At 40.0% G+C, this 19,027-nt stretch overlaps 1 protein-coding gene across 4 annotated transcripts in view; it reads right to left on the bottom strand.

Annotated features, from left to right (window-relative positions):
* Nucleotides 1–19,027, bottom strand: part of TECPR2 (tectonin beta-propeller repeat containing 2) — a 79,800-nt gene that overhangs the window by 23,006 nt on the left and 37,767 nt on the right. For 2 of the 4 annotated variants that reach the window (XR_004373321.2, XM_032777391.1), the window contains exons 14-17: nt 18,262–18,502; nt 15,389–15,478; nt 12,037–12,285; nt 6,363–6,511 (exon numbers count right to left, since the gene is read on the bottom strand). Coding sequence is in view for 3 of the 4 variants with exons in the window: in XM_032777391.1 (XP_032633282.1) it covers nt 6,363–6,511; nt 12,037–12,285; nt 15,389–15,478; nt 18,262–18,502 (729 nt within the window). In the remaining variant the exon portion in view is untranslated. Of the gene's footprint in view, nt 1–6,362; nt 6,512–11,125; nt 11,720–12,036; nt 12,286–15,388; nt 15,479–18,261; nt 18,503–19,027 lie in introns of those variants that run through there. The other 2 variants (XM_032777393.1, XM_032777395.2) reach the window with 2 other exon arrangements.

Genomic DNA, 19,027 nt, shown 5'->3' with positions numbered 1-19,027 from the left:
AAACCCTGGGTTTAGCTGGCCAATGCTCAAACCATTGAGCTAACCCCTCCCCCCACTATTCACAGAGACAGGAAGAGGGGAGCAAATGAATACAAAACAAATCTGGTCTCTTTCTTGTTTTGATCCACTCCATCTCTCTTATACATCTTAGGCTGGTAGCAGATGGTGCAGTATGACTGCTAGCCATCTTCATCTCCTGGCTGCTTGCCAGAAGATGGTGCAGTACGACTGCAGGCAGGACTGAATCTCCATGAGATGAAACTTAAAAGAGAACGACCTGAAGTCATTCCCATTTACGTCCAGGTGCCCCTGACCGACCTCACCGAGGTCAGCTAAAAGAGCACCCAGGAGACAACGATGACGAAGGCTACCAGTCGTAATGCACCGTCTGCTGCCAAAAGGCAATGAGCTGCTGCTGTGTAGCAATGCAGTACCATGTCTGCCAGCACCCAGGAGACGTATGGTGATGGTGAGCTGAGTGGTCTCCATGCTTGCCGTGGTATGGCATCTGCACGGGTAATCCAGGAAAAAAGGCTCAAAACTATTGTCTGTCGTTGCTTTCACAGAGGGAGCGAAGAAGGGGGGCCTTGACAACATGTACCCAGAACCATCTGCAACAACGTTTTTGACCCATCAGGCATTGGGATCTCAACCCAGAATTCCAATGGGCAGCAGAGACAGTGGGAAAGCTACCCACAGTGCAACGCTCCGGAAGTCAACGCTAGCCTCAGTACTGTGGACGCACTCCGCCGAGTTAATGGCCTTAATGGTCTTAAGTGGGGACACACACAATCAACTGTATAAAATTGATTTCTAAAAAATTGACTTCTATAAATTCGACCTAATTTCATAGTTTAGACATACCCTCAATCTTTCTAACCTCTCCTCATATGGAAGCTGTTCCACACCCCAATCATTTTTGTTGCCCTTCTCTGTACTTTTGTCCAAGTCTTTTTTTGAGATGGGGTGACCAAAATTTCACACAGTATTCAAGATGGGGGCATATCATGGATTTATATAGTGACGTTATATGTTCTGTTTTATTATCTATTTCCTCATGGTTCCTAAAATTATTAGCTTTTTTGACTGCTGCTGCACATATAGCAGATGTTTTAAGAGAACTATCCGCTATAACTCCAAGAGCCCTTTCATGAATGGTAACAGCTAATTTAGACCCAATCATTTTGTATGCATAGTTGGGATGTTTTCCCATGTGCATTACTGTATATTGACCACCCCAGAATTTAATCTGCCATTTTCTTGCCAAATCACAAAGTTTTGTGAGACTCCTTGTAGCTCTGCAGTCAGCTTTGGGCTCAACTATCTTGAGCAATTTTGTATCATCTGCACACTTTGCCACTTAACTGTTTACCTCTCACTGTTTACAGTAATGTTTCTTCAAAGGCAGTTTTAAGGATTGGATACGATACAATGAAATGTGAATGGGTCATAGATTTTTAACATTTGTGCAGAAAATTATCTTAGCATTCTAACTGTGCTAAAATGGGTAAGTTTTCTGCTGGTGATAAAGTCAAGTTGAAAGACCAGACAAAAGTACATAGATTTATTATTTGTTCTCCTGTGTGCTTAGGAGCCCTAATCATGGACCAGGACCCCATTGTGATAGGTATAGTACACAAACCGAACAAAGAGCATGTCCCTTCCCTGAGGAGCTTATGATTGTCAGAAGTAGACTGGTTAGAGGAAATGAAGAAAAGTCTTCAGGATTCACTAACTCAGACTACAAGAGAGCATCTACAGCCAATTACATGAACTTCAGCAGTACTCATCTGCTAATTAAAGAAAGCGGATAGCAGTTACACAAAATGGTCAAATAGTAGCCATCTAATTAGGTAAATCCTTTCCCTTCAATGATAGCCAGAGAGTAAATGAAAAGGTTGGTTTAAAAATGGTAACTTCATACCACCTTCTTCTCTCCACAATGTCTTTGTTATAAAGCAGAGTAGAGATTAATAGGTGAATTGCTTTTCTCTGTTTATTTTTGTAATTCTGTATCTACTTTATTATTTCTTTAGACTGGGTGTCTTGGAAGCACTACATTTATATTTATATTTCATAAACATTCTATAACACTGTATATCTGGACACATGATATAGTGTAGCATTATCTTTGTATTGCATATAAGCAATAAAATGAAAGGCTTTCTGTATATGCTATAGTCAAATCATACCACAAAGAGAGATTTTTGACCAGTCTAGTCAAGGGCCTTATATAGCAGCTCCCTTAGGGTAAAGGAATCATTGACAGCTTTAAACATGTTTTGTAACTTTCAGAAGTGTAGAAACTACAAAATGGAACAGACAGAAGTCTAGAAAACCACTGTTCCAAGATTTTACAGCACTTAATCTAGTCTTCTTGCTGACCACAATTCTAAGGTGTTGGATAACACCAGAAAGCATGAAACAAGATGATATAGCATACCTTCTTTTACATGAAGTGGCACAGCAATCATTGTCCAGATGGTGGGGAAGAGGATGGAGAGAAGAAGAAAACAGGAATGCCTACATATCCATTTTAGATTAGCTAATCAGATTCACCTTTCTTAAAAACAGAGGTGCGGTTTAATTGTTAGCTGATTTTATTTTGATTAAAGTCTTATCAAAACTGCATTGTATCTGAATACAGCCAACGAAACTGCTTGAATACTGATATACAAGGAAAGCTATGATAGTACAGCTTCTGAATACTGACATTATAAAAGCAGAGCCAGTAGTTTATGGGCACTTCATGAATCCTAAGCTCTGGGATACAGAAGATCATATTTTTTACATTTGTGAGAGATTGAATTTTAAAACTAATTACATACATTCTATATTTTGAGAGAGCTTCTGTACCTCAAGCAACTGAAATGCAGTTTTGCCCTTTGATTTTCATCTTTAAACAGAAAATATGATTGAACTATTCGTAAATATTTCTGACAATACTCTTGCTTCTATGAATATAGTGATCCAGTATAAAACTCTGTGTCAAGTCAATTAAGGGACAAATATCAACTAAGGAGCAGCTAATAATAAAACCAGGTATTATTCCCTGAAGTGCTCACTAATCAGTCATTGATTTGTTACATTTGCTGGTCAAATGCTATGTTAACATTTGAAAGTTTATATATTTTCTTATTTTGCATTCAGTCTTCACATGTGCATGAATAACTGCTCTTTTAATACTCTTGTAATGACTTGATCCAATGCCCTGGAATTGCCTCAGGACTATTATGTAAACAATGAGTTTTCATTTTCCCTGCAAGAAAGAGTTTGAATGTTTTGCCTTTTGATATTGACTTATTAAATTTGCAATGCTGAAATTTGGCAAAAGGACATGAAAGAACTACATTGCTCTGGGTATAAGAGTTATTAACTGGAAACACTGCATCTTATGGGAAGACGCTGTCACCCAGATGCTTTGGGAACTGTAGCAAATAACTTGATGTTCAGCCTTATCCAGTTGGTAAAAGCTAACATTGTCAGAGGTTACTTTAATTTGATATTTTTGCTGTTGGAAAGCGCAAAGTAGAAAACAGGTTGGTGTTGCTTTTCAGTTTTTGTTTTTATTGTAAGTAATTTTACCTATGGGAAAAGCTCATAAGTGGGTTTGGGTTTCCCCCCCCCCCCTTTTTTTGACATAGTCCATAGACAGAAACTATTCTTTTCACTGATTAGGTCATAATGAACCATATGCAGCAGCCCTAAAAGGGTGAGTGATGTAATCTACCCCCTATTGCTAAAGTCACTGTTCAAAGGACAGTTGGTGGTAACTTACTGGTCTGCCCCTCTCCTTTGCAAAACACCCTCTTCTTCAAAATTGGCCACCCGTCTGGCTCACATCTGTTAATCCCAAGCAGTCAACGAGTCTGAGCACTGCTGTGTTAAATGATGAAGTGCAACTGAGAGCCTCATTTCTCTGTTGCCTCCTCCCCTTTTCTGCTAATCCCCTGAGGGAGGTGGAACTGGCAGCTGGCTATCATGAGATAAGCTAAGCTAAAAGGGAATGATGTAAAAAACAAACTATTGCAATTATAAATGCTGGGATTTAACTTCATTCCATATTATGAATTTTTTAGAACACTGCATTTTAAAATATTCAAGAAAAAGTCTGTAACGTTGTTAATGTGACTGGAAGATTGTGGTTTTCTCACAGCAAGAGCTTCGCATTAGCCACTTTTTGCTCTACTAGCAAATTAAAAAGAAAACTCCAGACACCACCTCCCCAAATTTTATAGTTCAGGCTTTCTTTTTGTCCTCTTTGCCCAAGGAAGTATTATTCAAAACAAATAATTATACAGCAGCACTGTACTTACCTATATCTGGTGAGCATTGATATCTGGTAAGTATTCAAACTTTGGTTCTATTACATGCCTATAAAGCAGCTTTGTTAATAAAATCTATCATTTTTAGTAATGATGGGAAACAAGACACTTTATGAGCTTTGCAGAAGTTGAGAAAAATTCTTTAAAATGGAGTTACCCAAATTGTGGGGGAGTATTGGGCAGGAAGAGTACCATTTTCAGGATATGTTACCTGTAGCATTCCGAGATCTAGGACTCACAAAGTTTAAACCTGGCAATTGCAGCCCAGCAAGCCTAACTTCAGCGCTGGGCAAACTGATAGAAACTATAGTAAAGAACGGAATTATCAGACACACAGATGACCACCACTTGTTGGTGGAAGAGTCAATGTGGCTTTTGTAAGCAACCTAACCGAATTCTTTGACAGAGTCAACAAGCGCACGGATAAAGGTGACCCAGTTAATACAGTGTACTTGGATTTTCAGAAAGCATCGACACAGTTTGCCACCAAAAGGCTTAAGGAAACTAAGTAATCATGGGATAAGAGGGAAAGTCCTTTCATGGGCTAATAATTGGTTAAAAGATAAGCAACAAAGGGTAGGGATAAATAATCAGTTTTCACAATGGCGAGAAGTGAACAGTAGGGTCACTCAAGGATCTCTACTGCGACCTGTGCAGCCCTACACAGTCATTAACTGTTCACTCCCTTTGCCAGATCATTAAGTGTCAAAGTTTGCAGATGATACAAAGTTATTCAAGATAATTCCAAAGATGACTTGCAGAGTTACAGGGGAATCTCACAAAATTGGGTGACTAGGCAACAAAATGGAAGATGAAATTTAATAATTGGAGATACATCAATCTCCTAGAACTGGAAGGGACCTTGAAAGGTCATTGAGTCCAACCCCCTGCCTTCTCTAGCAGTACCAAGTACTGATTTTTGCCCCAGATCCCTAAGTGGCCTCCTCACAACCGTGGGTTTAGCAGGCCAATGCTCAAACCACTGAGCTATCATCCCCCCGCCCCCAATTCAGTGTTGAGAAGTTCAAAGTAATGGACATTGGAAAAAATAATTCCAACTATATATCTAAAGTGATGGGGTCTAAATTAGCTGTTACCACACAATTAAGAGATCTTGGCATCATGGATAGTTCTCTCAAAACTTCAGCTCAATGCAGAGCAGTAGACAAAAACGCTAAAAGACTGTTCAGAACTAATAGGAGAGGGATAGAAAAGTAAGACCAAAAATATCATAATGCCACTATATAAGTCCATGGTCTAGTCACACTTTGAAGATTTTGTCCAGTTCCAGTCTCCTCATCTCAGATACAGTGGAACTGGAAAAAGTTCAGAGAAGGACAACTAAGATAATCAGGGGTATGGAACGGTTTCCATAGGAGGAGAGACTAAAAAGATTAGGGCTGTTCAGTTTAGAGAGAAAAAAAAAAAAAAAGACTACTAAGAGGGGATAGGATAGTGATCTATAAAATTATGAACAGTGTGGGAAAAAACACAAGTATTTTCCCTTTCCCACAATACAAAAAACAGGCGTCATCCGATGAAATTAACAGGCAGCAGGTTTAACACAAACAAGAGGAAGTACTTTTTCACCCAACTTTTGGAACTCATTGCCATGGGATGCGTGATGGCCAAAAGTATAACTGGGTTTTAAAAAAACAAACAACAACAACAACAGAAAAAAAACAACTAGCTAAGTTCATGAAGGATAGGTCCATTTATGGCTATTATCCAAGATGGCCAGGGATGCAACCTCTGACTGCCAGAAGCTGAGAGGGGAAGACAGGGTTGGATCATCCCAACTGCCCTGTTCTGTACACTTCCCCTGAAGCTCTAGTACTGGCCACTGTCAGAGACAGGATGCTAGGCTAGATGGATCATTAGTCTGACCCAATATGGCAATTTTCATGTTCTTAAATTTCAGACTTTTTGGGGTCCTCCAACGCTTTTCCTTCTGAAAAGATGATAGATCAAGCTCCTTGATTTTCAAGGCTGATAGCTAAATTACCACATTTAAAAAGTTATGATTCATTGTTTTACCTGTACAGGTGGCTCAATCATTATCCACGCAGGAAGCATCAAACTTGGGTTTAGAGGCTGAGTTCCTACACGGAAGTAAACGCCGCCACTAGTATCACACGCCCAGATGTGCTGATTTCCACATGCCAAACTGGTCAATTTTATAGCTCCTAATGACAAAGAGACTGTTAATAATTTAGCATGATTTTTTTTTTAATTCAGCTAATCTCCACTGTAGAATTTGACATTTGATTTTACAGAAATCTCTAAAAAACTAACATTCAAAAAAGTTATTAATATAATCTATACATTTTTGTAAAAGGGAGAACATTTGAGTACAGTCTAACTATAAAGCAAATGGGGAAAAAAATGAAGATCTCATTTACATTTCATGCGTTTATTCTAGTGATTTTTTCTCATCTGTCTAAAACGGCCTATTTCCTGCAGTATCCTGCCATTGTTCAACAACATTTTGACAATCCATCATGTTCTATCACTGCTGCTAGAGAACAATGCAATTCAAACGATTATCATCAGGGAGTAAGAGGCAGAAACCATATGAAATATAATTTTTTTCTATGCTTAGAGAGACAAACTTTCATGTGACCTAAAGTGAACTCTCTTCTGTAGTTAGTCATGCTTATAGAATCTTAATGGTTTAGGTCTATAAATACATGTCAGCAATGAACATTCCCAATGTTACTAGCCAATGCTAAGGGTGGGTTAATATTTCAAGGTTAACAAGTCTTCATTACTTGTGTTGAGTATAAAACCTATTTGAAAAGTGTCTCCCTATTCGTGTGTCACACAACTCTTATTTTATAGTGGTCACAACAAAACTATCAATGCTTTAATCCTACATAAACAAGCAACATGAAGACATATAGCTCTGAAACAAGTGTATTCCAGAGTTCTTAATTTTATTCTCTCTTTCACAACCAGATTACAAATAACCATCAAATTAAGCTGTGAAATGTCTATGATTTTACAAGGATGGGAAAGAAAGCCTATAGGATACTGTAGACTGAAATGCTGTGATCTTGGTCATTCTTACTCTTTCATATTCATTTACTTTTAAAAACATCCATTACAGTTAACATTTGGATTTTTTTCTAGTGTTAGGAAGGCATGCACAATGTTAACTAGCGGAAGACATGAACTAACAATGCTGTTAGGCTGCATACTGAATGCTTTGGTCAGATGCCAAATTAAAGAATCTGAGAATAAATCTCACTGGTTTACTAAATGTTTGCTGTCTGAGATACCTGTTAATCAACATAATGTTCACTTGGCGGAAGTGAAATCTGGCAACCAACTCTTCATAAAGCACATCACATAATTCTTTTCACTTTGATTAGAAGATGCAACTTTATCCCTTAAACTGTATGCTTATAGCATTTATCCGAGTACAGATTCTACAATGTATTGCTAAAAGTTTGTAGTAAAAAGACACAAACACTATACAGCTTTAACTTTTAGTTTGTTAGAATGGTGAATGGATTCATTCCTATATCAAGACTATTTGATATTTAACTGTTTCTGCTTATGGGCTCAAAGGAAAGATTTTATGGTTTATTTCTAAACTCCTTTATTTTAACACTATTACTATTATACTAAAATTAATCACAGAGTTCAAAATTCTGTTGCAAGGAGCACAAACTTCTACAGCAGTTAGAGGTCTGACATACAGCTACAAAGTCACTATTAAAATAAAAACTCATTACTTCTTGCAGCACAAAGTAAGTCTGACAGCAACAGTTTTATGAGAGAGAAGGTGGGTAAGGTAATATATTTTATTGGACCAGCTTCTGGTGGTGAAACAGACAAACTTTCGAGTTCTATAGAGCTGAAGAATAAATAAAAGATATTACCTCACCCACCTTGTCTCTCATTCTGGGACCAATATGGCTACAACTACAAACAGCAATAGTTTTGTCACATGATATCTCAGCTGTTTAAATGTTTTGATCCAAATATGCATCAGTTCACTCGAACATGGAGTCATATGTCACTTACATGGCACTGCAGGTATTACTAACCTCTAAAGTAAAATATGACATGCCAAAACACAATCACTATGCAAACATTTTCAGCTCCCCCCACCCCCATTACTTTTACCTTAGGGAAAGGTCATGCTAACCACCATTCATCCACAGAAAAGGACAGAGGTATCTCTACACTGATTCAGATACATTGTTTATTGTTGAATTGTAAAGGTCATTCTACTGTGTTTAGAAACCTTGACACTGATAGTGTAAACCTTAATCAAAACAGTTTACCAGATACTATTCTATAGCACATAGTATAGGGATTGGAGAAAGTTACAACTGACATAATACAAAATATTTCAGAATTTATTCTGAGAACATGCTCATCCAATTCCAAAGTCTGCATCTCTTTTTACAACAGTTATATTAATGTTTCAAGGCAGTTTACTACTTTTAAAAAAAACTTTTCCATGAATAAAATTTGGCATCTAGATTTGACAATTATTTTATAGTTATTACATTTCTTGGGCCACAACGTAACAAGCTAAAGACTTGATTGATTCAATAATTCACTGTATGTGGATTCATTGCAGTGCCTGCACAAAGCCCCACTAACTGCAAAGGTGGACCCAAATGCATTAAATTGAAGGACTATGTCCCAAAATGGTGGTAAGATGATGTAAGATGTTTTACTGCACCAATCAGCTACTGTCAATGATTTCTTGGCCTTTTCCCCCTCCCAATGGATAAGAAATGATTCTATAGATCAGTTAATTCAGTGGTCACCAACCAGTTGGTCGCGATCAACTGGCCCATCCTAGAGGATCTCCCAGTCAATCATGATTTCTGGTGCTGTAGCGGGGCTGTCGCTAAGGCAGGCTCCCTGCCTGCTGGCTCGGCCCCACACCACTGCTGGAAGCGGCCAGTATGGCCCCACAGGCAGGGGGACAGAGGTCTCCCTCCACGCACTGCACTTCTTTGCAAGCACCACCCCTGCAGCTCCCATTGGTAGCTGTGGCGGCAGTGCTCGCAGATAGGGGCAATGCGCGGAGCCACATGCCCTCCATCCCTCTTTCGCAAGGGCTGCAGGGGCACACTGGCCCCTTTCAGGAGCAGCATGGGGCTAGGGTAGGCAGGGAGCCTTAGCAGAGCCATGCTGAATTGCCAACTAGGAGCTGCCAGAGGTAAATGCTGCCTGAGAGCAGGCACACCCTAGCTCCCTCCTGGACCCAGCAACCCATACCCCCTCCTGCACCCCAAAACCTGCCCCAGCCCTGAGCCCCTGCCCAGAGCCAGCACCCCAAACCCCAGCCCTGACCCCCCTCCCAGAGCCAGCACCCTGTACCCTCTCCTGCATCCCAACTCCCTGCTTGAGCCCTGTACCCCCTCCCAGAACCAGCACCCTGTACCCCTCCTCCGTATCCAGCACTCTGCCCCAGCCCAGAGCCCCCTCCTGCACCCAAACACCCTCCCAGAGCTTTCACCCCACACTCCCTCCTGCACCTCAAACCTCTGCTCCTGGCTCGCCCAGAGCCCCCTCCCACACTGAGCCTCTCGGCCGCAGGCCAGAGCCCACACCCGTGCCCGAACCTCATCCTGCTACCTCAGCCTAGTGAAAGTGGAGTGAGCAGGGTGGGGCTTTGGGGAAGGGGCGGGGTAGGTCCTGACATGCCCTTAAATTCAAGAAGTGACCTTGGATATATAAAAGGTTGGAGACCACCGTCTTAATTCTTAAATAATGTATCAACTAATTGAGAATTTTGTTTATATAAATTAATACTAGAAGGTATTTAAAGTGATTTGAGTCAGTTAACCCACAGATAGTGCATTACAACTATTGTAAGATACACTACAATAACATCTATAATTCACTGTAAAGATATGACTAATCAAACTTTCTATGAAGCCACCAATGTATGCCAAGAAAGAAAAATACCAGTTTATATACTCCTGACCCATCATGACAGTTCCTGTAGTCTCTTCAAGAGTTTACATATTGTAGCAATGATTGAAATGACTCCCAGCTGATAAGCCAATTTACATTTTAGTGTCCATCCGCCAGCCCTCTCTCTGCTCACTGGCTCCCAAAGACAGGTTTCTCATGCTACAGAATTATTTGATTAGTACAGTCTGAAGTCTTCTACTAACAAACCTTCCTGATCCACCACCACATGATTTACATCTAATGTGTCATTAAGTCCTGGATATCTCAGAAGTGAGAAATGTACCACAATGGATCAAGTGCTGTGTGGGCTACTGTATGTAACAACAGAGTGGGGAGACCTAAACTCTATTCCAAGCTCTGCTGGGTGATCTCGGACAAGTTACTTCACTGCCGTGCCTCAGTTTCCCTTTCTGTAAAAGGAGGATAGTGATACTTACACCTCCTTTGTAAAGTGCTTGACATCTACTAATGGAAAAGCTATAACAGCTAGGTATTAACCAGGAAATTGAAATATCACCACCTCAACTGCTAGAAAATAATAATAATGATTATAAAAGAGGTTCAAAGCCCTGCTAGGCAAGTGAGGGAGCCTGTTGGTGGCCTCACTCACAACCCAGTGAATATGAAACAGCTTGAGGGGCATTCACATTTAAGACCTCTTGGCAGCTGGGAGTCAGTCCAATTAAAAAAAAAAATAGGTCATATTCCACGCTGAAAACTAGAAGCTTTAAACATGGATAATGTTTTTTCTGTACATAACTTACGATTATTTTTAAAAAAAAAAACAACCAAAGATTAAAAATGTGAACTGTTTATATAATTTTGTTACATAAAATGAAGTCTGTTGCTTATGCTTGCCTAGCTTAAAACTTGCTGAACTGATTTTCATCCAACTTTAAAAAAAAATTCACCTTTGATCTTATGCCAAATGCAGAAAATTTCATCCCAAAGGAAATGTGAAGTTAAGAGCCAATTTGGAAGTGATGTTAGAATGGATTTCATTCTTAATTATGTCACCTTCACATGAATCAATTCACTTGTCTCCAGGAGACTTGCATACAATATAGTGTGGCAGCTAATGAACAGTGCACAACATTAAAGACTTTAGGACAGGAAGTAGAGACAGCCAACCGAGACACAAGATAAAAGAAATACACATGTACAATAAAATTGGCTAAACTGCTAAGTAACCAGGATACCCCATTGCTTATGAAGAGAATCATATTGGGAGAACGTTTTAATGACCACAAGCAATCAAGGACTACGGTTTTATATCTCATCCAACCAAAGACAGCAATTTCAGCAGAACCATAGTCCCCAGTGTCATGCTGAGGCATAAGTTCAGTATCAACTTGAACTGAAGAGCATCACCAACTGAATCACTAGTGCTGCTTTCTGAAACAGTTTTCCTTGAAGGGCTCCCACCCAAGTACTGACTGCTTTGCCTGATAAGATCAGACAGACATAAAAACAAAAAATACCCTTTGCAAAATAACATCGAGTGAACAATGAACACTTAGATAAATTCTACCTTTATAGCAAAAGGCTAACAGCATGCCTCCTGTTGGAAAACTCTGGAATTTTTTCTGACATTTTATAAAGTTGGAAAATTATACATCTTTACTAATACAGCAGTTATTTTCAGGTGTTATTAAATCCAATAAATCTTTAAATTTAAATTGGTATTTGCAAAGCCAATGAAAAATGCAGGAGAATTTCTTTTAAAAAATCTGTTTAAAATAAGTTAAGTCTTTTCGCTTACCACTAAAAGCCATACCTAGCTGAGAAAGGTCCAGTTTTGTCCAGTGCATCCCAGCTGGGCAACTTGGTGAAAGTGTTCTGATAAAGACCTGTCCTTGTTTATCCAAACCCCATATGGCATCCTGGCAGGCTGAATAACACACCATTTCAGCATCAGGCGGTAGCTGAACTGAAGAAGGACGGAACTGGGGATTCTGATCACTGACACAAAACAGATCCTTGTTGTTTTGGCATAGCCAAAGAAAGCTTCCTATGGAGAGAATGTGTGTGTTACTGTTAAAATCACTCCTAATCCACTCTTGAAAACTTACATAGTTGCTTCACTCTACCATTAAGTGCTGAGTGCATTTAAAAACAAAAACTATCAGTCTTCTGAAATGTATTCTTGGGTCAAGATTTTCTAACCTAAATTCCTAGATTTAGGCATCTAAAATAAGTGGCCTGATTTTCAAAGGGCTGAGTATTTAACACTTTATTTAGGAGTAAAAATTAGTGTATTTACATATATACACACACATCTGCAACCACTTCTTTCTGTCATCCTTCTATTTGCTTGCAATCTCTTCTCCCAAATTCCATTGCTGCTTTCGTTTTTCCCCTGTAGGACATTAGCACTTGTTCAAAACCCAAGTCTTGCCTAAGCAAAAGGTGCTAAAAAGGTCTATCCTAACACCTCAATTTACATACAAGTAGTAAACAGGTCCTCAAGAAAAGCAGGAGGAGATGGTAGGAAACAGAACAATTTGCATTTTAGCAAACAAGTGGGAGACCAAAGAGCATAGAGCCTTCTTCACCACCAGACTGCATGTTGCCTTCCTCACTGTTTGGATAAATTTTACTTTGAGGGGTAACCTTTAGAATAATCCACTTCAAAAGGTCATTGGACTATAAAAGGAAGTGGCAGAAAACCAAGTTCTCTTTCACCCAAGACAACAGAGGCACACCTTTGGGCCTCTGGGAGTGATCCTGACCAAGGAGTGGGTCAGTCACCATCTTGCTGGAAGACTCTGGGTGAAGGAGGCCATCTTAAACAAAGCCTTGAACCAAAACATGCTAGATTAAGTTTTAGACTTTTAGATGCAGGTTTTCACTTTTATTTGCTGGTAACCATTTCTAACAATCTCATATATGTGAATACACTTAAAATCCTACCTGCTTTCATATAACAACACAAGTTTATTAAACTCTAAACCAATCCACTGCTGTATTTAAACCGAACCATTTGGTAACTCCAGTTAGAGCAGAAAACTCTTGAATATTGACTCCTTAATGGGACAATGGACCTTAATATCCCTCTGATTGTTCCAGGACAGGGCTGGACATTTCAGAACATATGTTTCTGGGAAAAGTTGGGGCTGGGGAGTCACTATGCCAGTTGTTAACCAAGGCTGGTGGAAGCCAATGGAAAGCTGTGGTATTGCAGATGGAGGCCCATCCTGGAACCTATTTTTCTTTTGGGTGAAGAAGTAATGGGCGTAAAATCTCTTCCCTGTGTTGAGGAGGAACTCGTTCCACAGCACATAAGTGTAGAAGACAGTTTACTTCTTGCCATAGAAGGTGCTCATGAGAAGGATCCCTGAAGAGGGACATGGAGAAAGGGAAGTAAAGGGAAACAAGTAGCCCATGTGTATGATTTCTAGGGCCCACTTGTTGGTGGTGATGGAAGACCACGTCGAGTAAAAGGGAGTAAGACAGTCCCTGAAATGGAAGATGGATAGTGTCATCAGCACTGTAGAGTGGGGAAGTTCATTCAGATCCTTGACCAAGCCCTCAAATTTCTTGCTAAGAGTATAAGGTTAAGTAACCAAACTGCTAAGCTAAAACTATGCTAGTAAACTATTTTAACACTAAATGAGCTAACTGTGTCATTGCTGGGAACACCATCTCAAGATGGTCGAAAAGGAACTGAGGGGGGTACACGCTAGATGAGGTGCCAATGGCACCATAAGACGGGGATCGTGCATGCTGAAATTCTCCAATCAAAGGCACAGAGATGCACCAACATTTGAAGTGGAGTACCTCTGGGGCATCACTTGAAAAAAAACCCACAAATTTGCACCATGGCATTTTTCTGCTTGAAACACAGTAAACCACAAATTACAGCTTACTTTGTCTAGTGGTGGCTGGTCATGAATGGCAGAAACTGGGGCAACTACAGACAAGGCCTGAAGCACCTTAAATATTTCAGAAGTGTTTCCTTAACATGAATCCACCCACTTAGCTAACAAAATACTGGAGAGATTACTTTCAAAATGTATGCAACTAAGGGAAGGTTTATATATTTCTAGAGAAGTTGCATTATGTTTTTAAAAGAAAATAAATAGAATAATAATTTTTTTCAGTCCCAGAGACAGAGAAGGATGGATGTGGTTAAGGCACTGGACCTAAAATCAGGAAATCTGAGTTCCATTCCCAGTTCTAAATACGTGAGCTTGATTGATTTTGGGCAAGTTATTCTCTCTCTCAGTTTCTCCTTCTGTAAAATAGGGATAATATTTCTCACAGGAACGTGGTGAGGCTCAGTTTATATCTGTGATGCTGTGATGAAAAGTATATAAATACTTTAAAGAAACCACACTATTTTATTTTTTATGCTGTGCTGCAGTCTTCCGATGATGATGGCAAAAACTGAAGGGAGTGTCAGTTCACCCACTGGAGAGCTTTACTGACTCCAGTAACCTAACAGGTTAGGCTGCCTAGCCTCTTTCCCTCTAACTGGGTAGTGCTGCTTTAAATTAATAGACTTCCCTAGCACCAGTCACCATTAGCAGCAAGTGTACAGATTAGAAACCCAATACAGAATATGGTATTGCGGGTCCGAATTAGCATAAGAACAAGTATGGTAAAATGCAAATGGTTGATGAGAAAATGTGGATTACAAAGGCTCCACTCCCCTTTTCTCCCCTCTTTCTCCCCCTCCCCCCCCATCTTTGATGGCAGACCTACTGATTCCACCAACTCCTTAGCATCTATGCACACCACATCCATTAAAGCTATATTTGTTTTTCCCTGCACATTTACTGGCTCAGCACCCTTTCAAATGAAGGCTATGTAACTTCAAAAAGACACTAAACACGTTATTCCTTGTATGAGCCAGTAAGGATGCTCAAAAAAGCAACACATCTTACTGAAGGCCACTCCACTGCAGTCTCACCATGGTTTTATCTCCAATAACTAAAACAGCAGGAAATTCTAACTTGTTCAAAAAAAATATGGGATTTCTGCACACTTAATAGACAAAAACTCTGGACTAGTTCAGCATTATGAAACCTGTTAGCATCATTTCAGCTATCAACTCTAATGCTTGAAGTCAGTTAAATTATGGTTTAAGCTTATATTGAAAATTCACAAACCTTCTTTAGTTGGAGCTGTTGAAGCTAACACAAAAGCCCATTTTGTGGCAGAAACAGTACCTCGAGGCACAATATTATTCCAATATGTTCCTGAAAAAGAAAGCAAAACAATGATCACCATTAATCACACACTTTGCAACTTAAATGTTATGACAAATTCTTTTGTTGGAATTTTTTTTAAAAGATCTGAGGATTTCTGTTATAATCAACTATTAAATTTATTTGTTCTAATCAATATCCAATATTGCCGTGGCCAAAAAACATTATAAAGCCAAATGACTATTTATTAAGATTGAAGAATCCCCATGTTTCCTACCAGTTCATGCTCATAAGTTTGAAAAACTGTTTTCTTGTTAAAAAAAAACAAATCATTTTTCATTATTTTAGTGCATTTATGTCACTAGATAGCTTGTTACATCATCATGGATGAACACCAAATCAGCACATAAATGAAGAATTCATCGCAACAGGGATTCTTTCAGGTTTAATGTTGAAACATTTGGCAACTGTTCACATTTGTGAATTACACCAAGTAGTAATGAAATCTAAAGCCCAAAACAGAACTAAAATCTAGTGCAAAGATGTATCTGCTGCTTCTCAGCCCTGTCTGGAGGTTCCTCTTTGTTGCAAGCTTATATGAAATGATCCATTAGGTCACCTTTTGTTCTAAGCATTAGCAGCAGTTTTGACCCAATACTTACAGCTGAAGATTGTGTTGACTCTTCAGCAAAAAGCTTTGTGACCTTTGTAAATCTAAACAGACAAAAATAAGAAGGATGTTCTTTCCCATCAAATGCCAAGTTTGTTACTTGCAATCGTCTGCCCTTCTAGGGACACTGATCATGCAAAATTAATTATAGTTGTGTAAGGCTAAGATTTAGACATGGGTATTTTTAGTAAAAGTCATGGACAAATCATAGACAAAAAACAAAAATCCACAGCCCGTAACCTGTCCATGACTTTTACTATAAACACTGACAACTAAATCTCTGCTCCTGGGGACCATTGCTCTGGAGAGCGCTGGGGCACTGCTGCTCTGGAGGGCCCTTGCTCCAGTGGCAGGGGCTGACTGCCCCTGGCGGCCCACTACTCAGGTGCTCCCCGGGGCTAGGCACCTAGGGCTGTCCGAGCAGTTGACAGTGCTGCTTGCCTTGGGGCTGCTACAATGCGCCCCCCCCCCCCATGTGGCTGGTCCTGGGACCAGCTACTCAGGTGGTCCTGGGGTCAGCTGCATTAATTGCTGCAGAAGTCACAAAGATCACAGAAAGTCACGGAAATGTGTGACTTCCACAACCTCTGCGCCAGAATCAGAGCCTTAGTGATCAGCAATGTCAGTCATTTATTAGTCTTCTGAAATGCAAAATCCAGTATGTTGCCCATTCTCATTTAAATGACAAAAACAATGTTAACTGCTTGCACTTATGGCCAAATCTCACCTAAACTGGACTGACTGGGTACCATTCAGAAATTGAAAGATCTGCAGAGCAAATAAAGTCACACTTTGTTGGGAAGACACTATTCTTTTTTTATTAGACAAATACAATTCCATGCAGATGTTTTCTCTTTCAAGTCATTGGCATAGAATACTACTAACCCCACGAGTCAAACAAATCTAGAAGAAAAACATCTGCACAACCTGCAGAGATCTCTTCTGATGGCTTAGATGTCAATCAACAAGCTTTCCAGCATCAGTTTTCTGCAAATCTTTTCTTAGGCTTGTTTAAACACATGTCAAGCACTTTTATCTAGTTTAGTGTTTGAGTAATCATGAAATCTACTCTTAAATCTTAATCACACACTCAGAGAGAAGGAACAGGAGTATTTTTTGACAGAATCCCTGTGTAAATACTGGGTACAGTACTACATAATTGTTCACGTCATCTAATGAGAGAGAATCCTAAAGGAGCATCTAATCTGGCATTTTTTGGCTACTTTGCTGCTATCAAGAGGCCATCAATAAACTTTTTTGGTAGAATAAGAGAATAATTTCTATACTCAAGTTTAGACGTATAGCTTTAGGAACATCTCTCACAAAAGGACTGAGATAAAGAATACAGCTCTAAGCATCCTCCCATAAGTCTATGGAAATCCTCTTGAAAAATATAGTTTGAGCAGGATTCTTCACCTGGTTCCTCCAAGAGGGAAAGTCTACTTACATTGACAGAACAAATCAGAATCACTTGAAGACACAGCTGAAAAAGGTACCTAGGCCTGCAGATGAAGCCAAGATTGTGCGAGATGAGAGCACAAAGGTTAGAGGCTTCTGGCACTAGACAAAATTAGTCATGAGCTACAACATTTATCAGCCAGGCTACAGTCATTAAGTGTCTTGTTTAGTGTTCAGCATGTTCTCTCACCAGATCATAAGTAGTAATACATGGCTCATTTTCCTAAAGTGATCACTATACTAATTATTATTATTATTATTATTATTATGTCTACAGCACCATACATAGGTGCCCTAGTTATGGACCCAGACTCCATTGTGCTAGTTCTATAGTGCATGGTTGCGTGATATCAATATGTATTTCTCTTTAATTCAAGATATGGATGCATGCACTGAAAGAAGCAATATGACCTACTTTTTGGAAAGCATAACAAGCTCTGAGCAACAGGCTCCCAAACTTGCCTTCTTCACAGTACTACTTTTAAAAGGACAATTACTCAAACCAAATGTTAAGACAGCATCCCGCAATACTGGCTGCATTCCCACTCTAGTTTAACAAACAAAAGCTTTTGCAGCTTGCTCTTCAATTTGCTGCAGCTGAACTTTACCATGGGTAGGCTAGGGGAATCGTAGGGGGTGCAGAGTGGATGCATTAGTTAGTTTCTTTGATTTTTAAAAAAACCAACAGGTGTAAAAATGCACCAACCTATTAGACTTCCCTTTGCTACATGGAACTCGTTTTTGCCTGAAGAGATCCAGACCCCACTGCTGTTGACTCCAAGAAGGCTTGGCTGACATAGAAGCTGCTGTGACCAAAATGCCATTCGAAGTTTCTCCGCCACTTTCTCTACTGGAGCCTGGGCTGCTGTTGCCACTGTATGTGTTGCATGGATTATTGTCTGGAAGAGGCTGCATTGGTCAAACACGACGTAATCAGTAATGCTTACCTGGAAAAAAAAATGTTCTGAGTAATCAGTTAAACTAGGGGTGAGTTAAAGGATCTTCCATAAAAAGCATAGCAAACTAGATACATTGCAGAGGAGATGCATGGTGGGAGCGCCCATATTTTCCCCTTAGCCCTGCTTCGTCGCCCACAGAGAAACGTGCTGGGGGGGAAAGAGCAGTGACTTAAGGCATTCTGTGCTGGTCGAAGAGTTTGGCCATATAGGCTGTGTAAAGGGAGGGCAGGGAGCAGCTCCCCAACTCACCACGCAGTCCTCGTAGAGAAACTGACCAGCAGGCACAGAGCGCCTGGTGTTGGTGCTCGCTCCCTTCCACCTCAGTACCCTAGGGGTCCAAGGAGGAATGTTTGGGGGAAGCCAGGTGTTCTCTGCTAGCAGGTCAGTTTCCCCCTCATGATCAGCGTAAGGGGAGGACAAGAAAGCAGTGATCCAAGATAGCCAGGCAGCTGAACTGCTTCCCAACCATCTGCGCAGTGTACAGCCCAATTGAGTGACAGAGTGAATTACTCC

Source organism: Chelonoidis abingdonii, chromosome 4 (assembly GCF_003597395.2).
Source record: "Chelonoidis abingdonii isolate Lonesome George chromosome 4, CheloAbing_2.0, whole genome shotgun sequence".
Classification (NCBI taxonomy): domain Eukaryota; kingdom Metazoa; phylum Chordata; order Testudines; family Testudinidae; genus Chelonoidis; species Chelonoidis abingdonii.
Note: the sequence above shows the minus strand (reverse complement) of the source record. Positions and strands in the feature narration are given on the sequence as shown.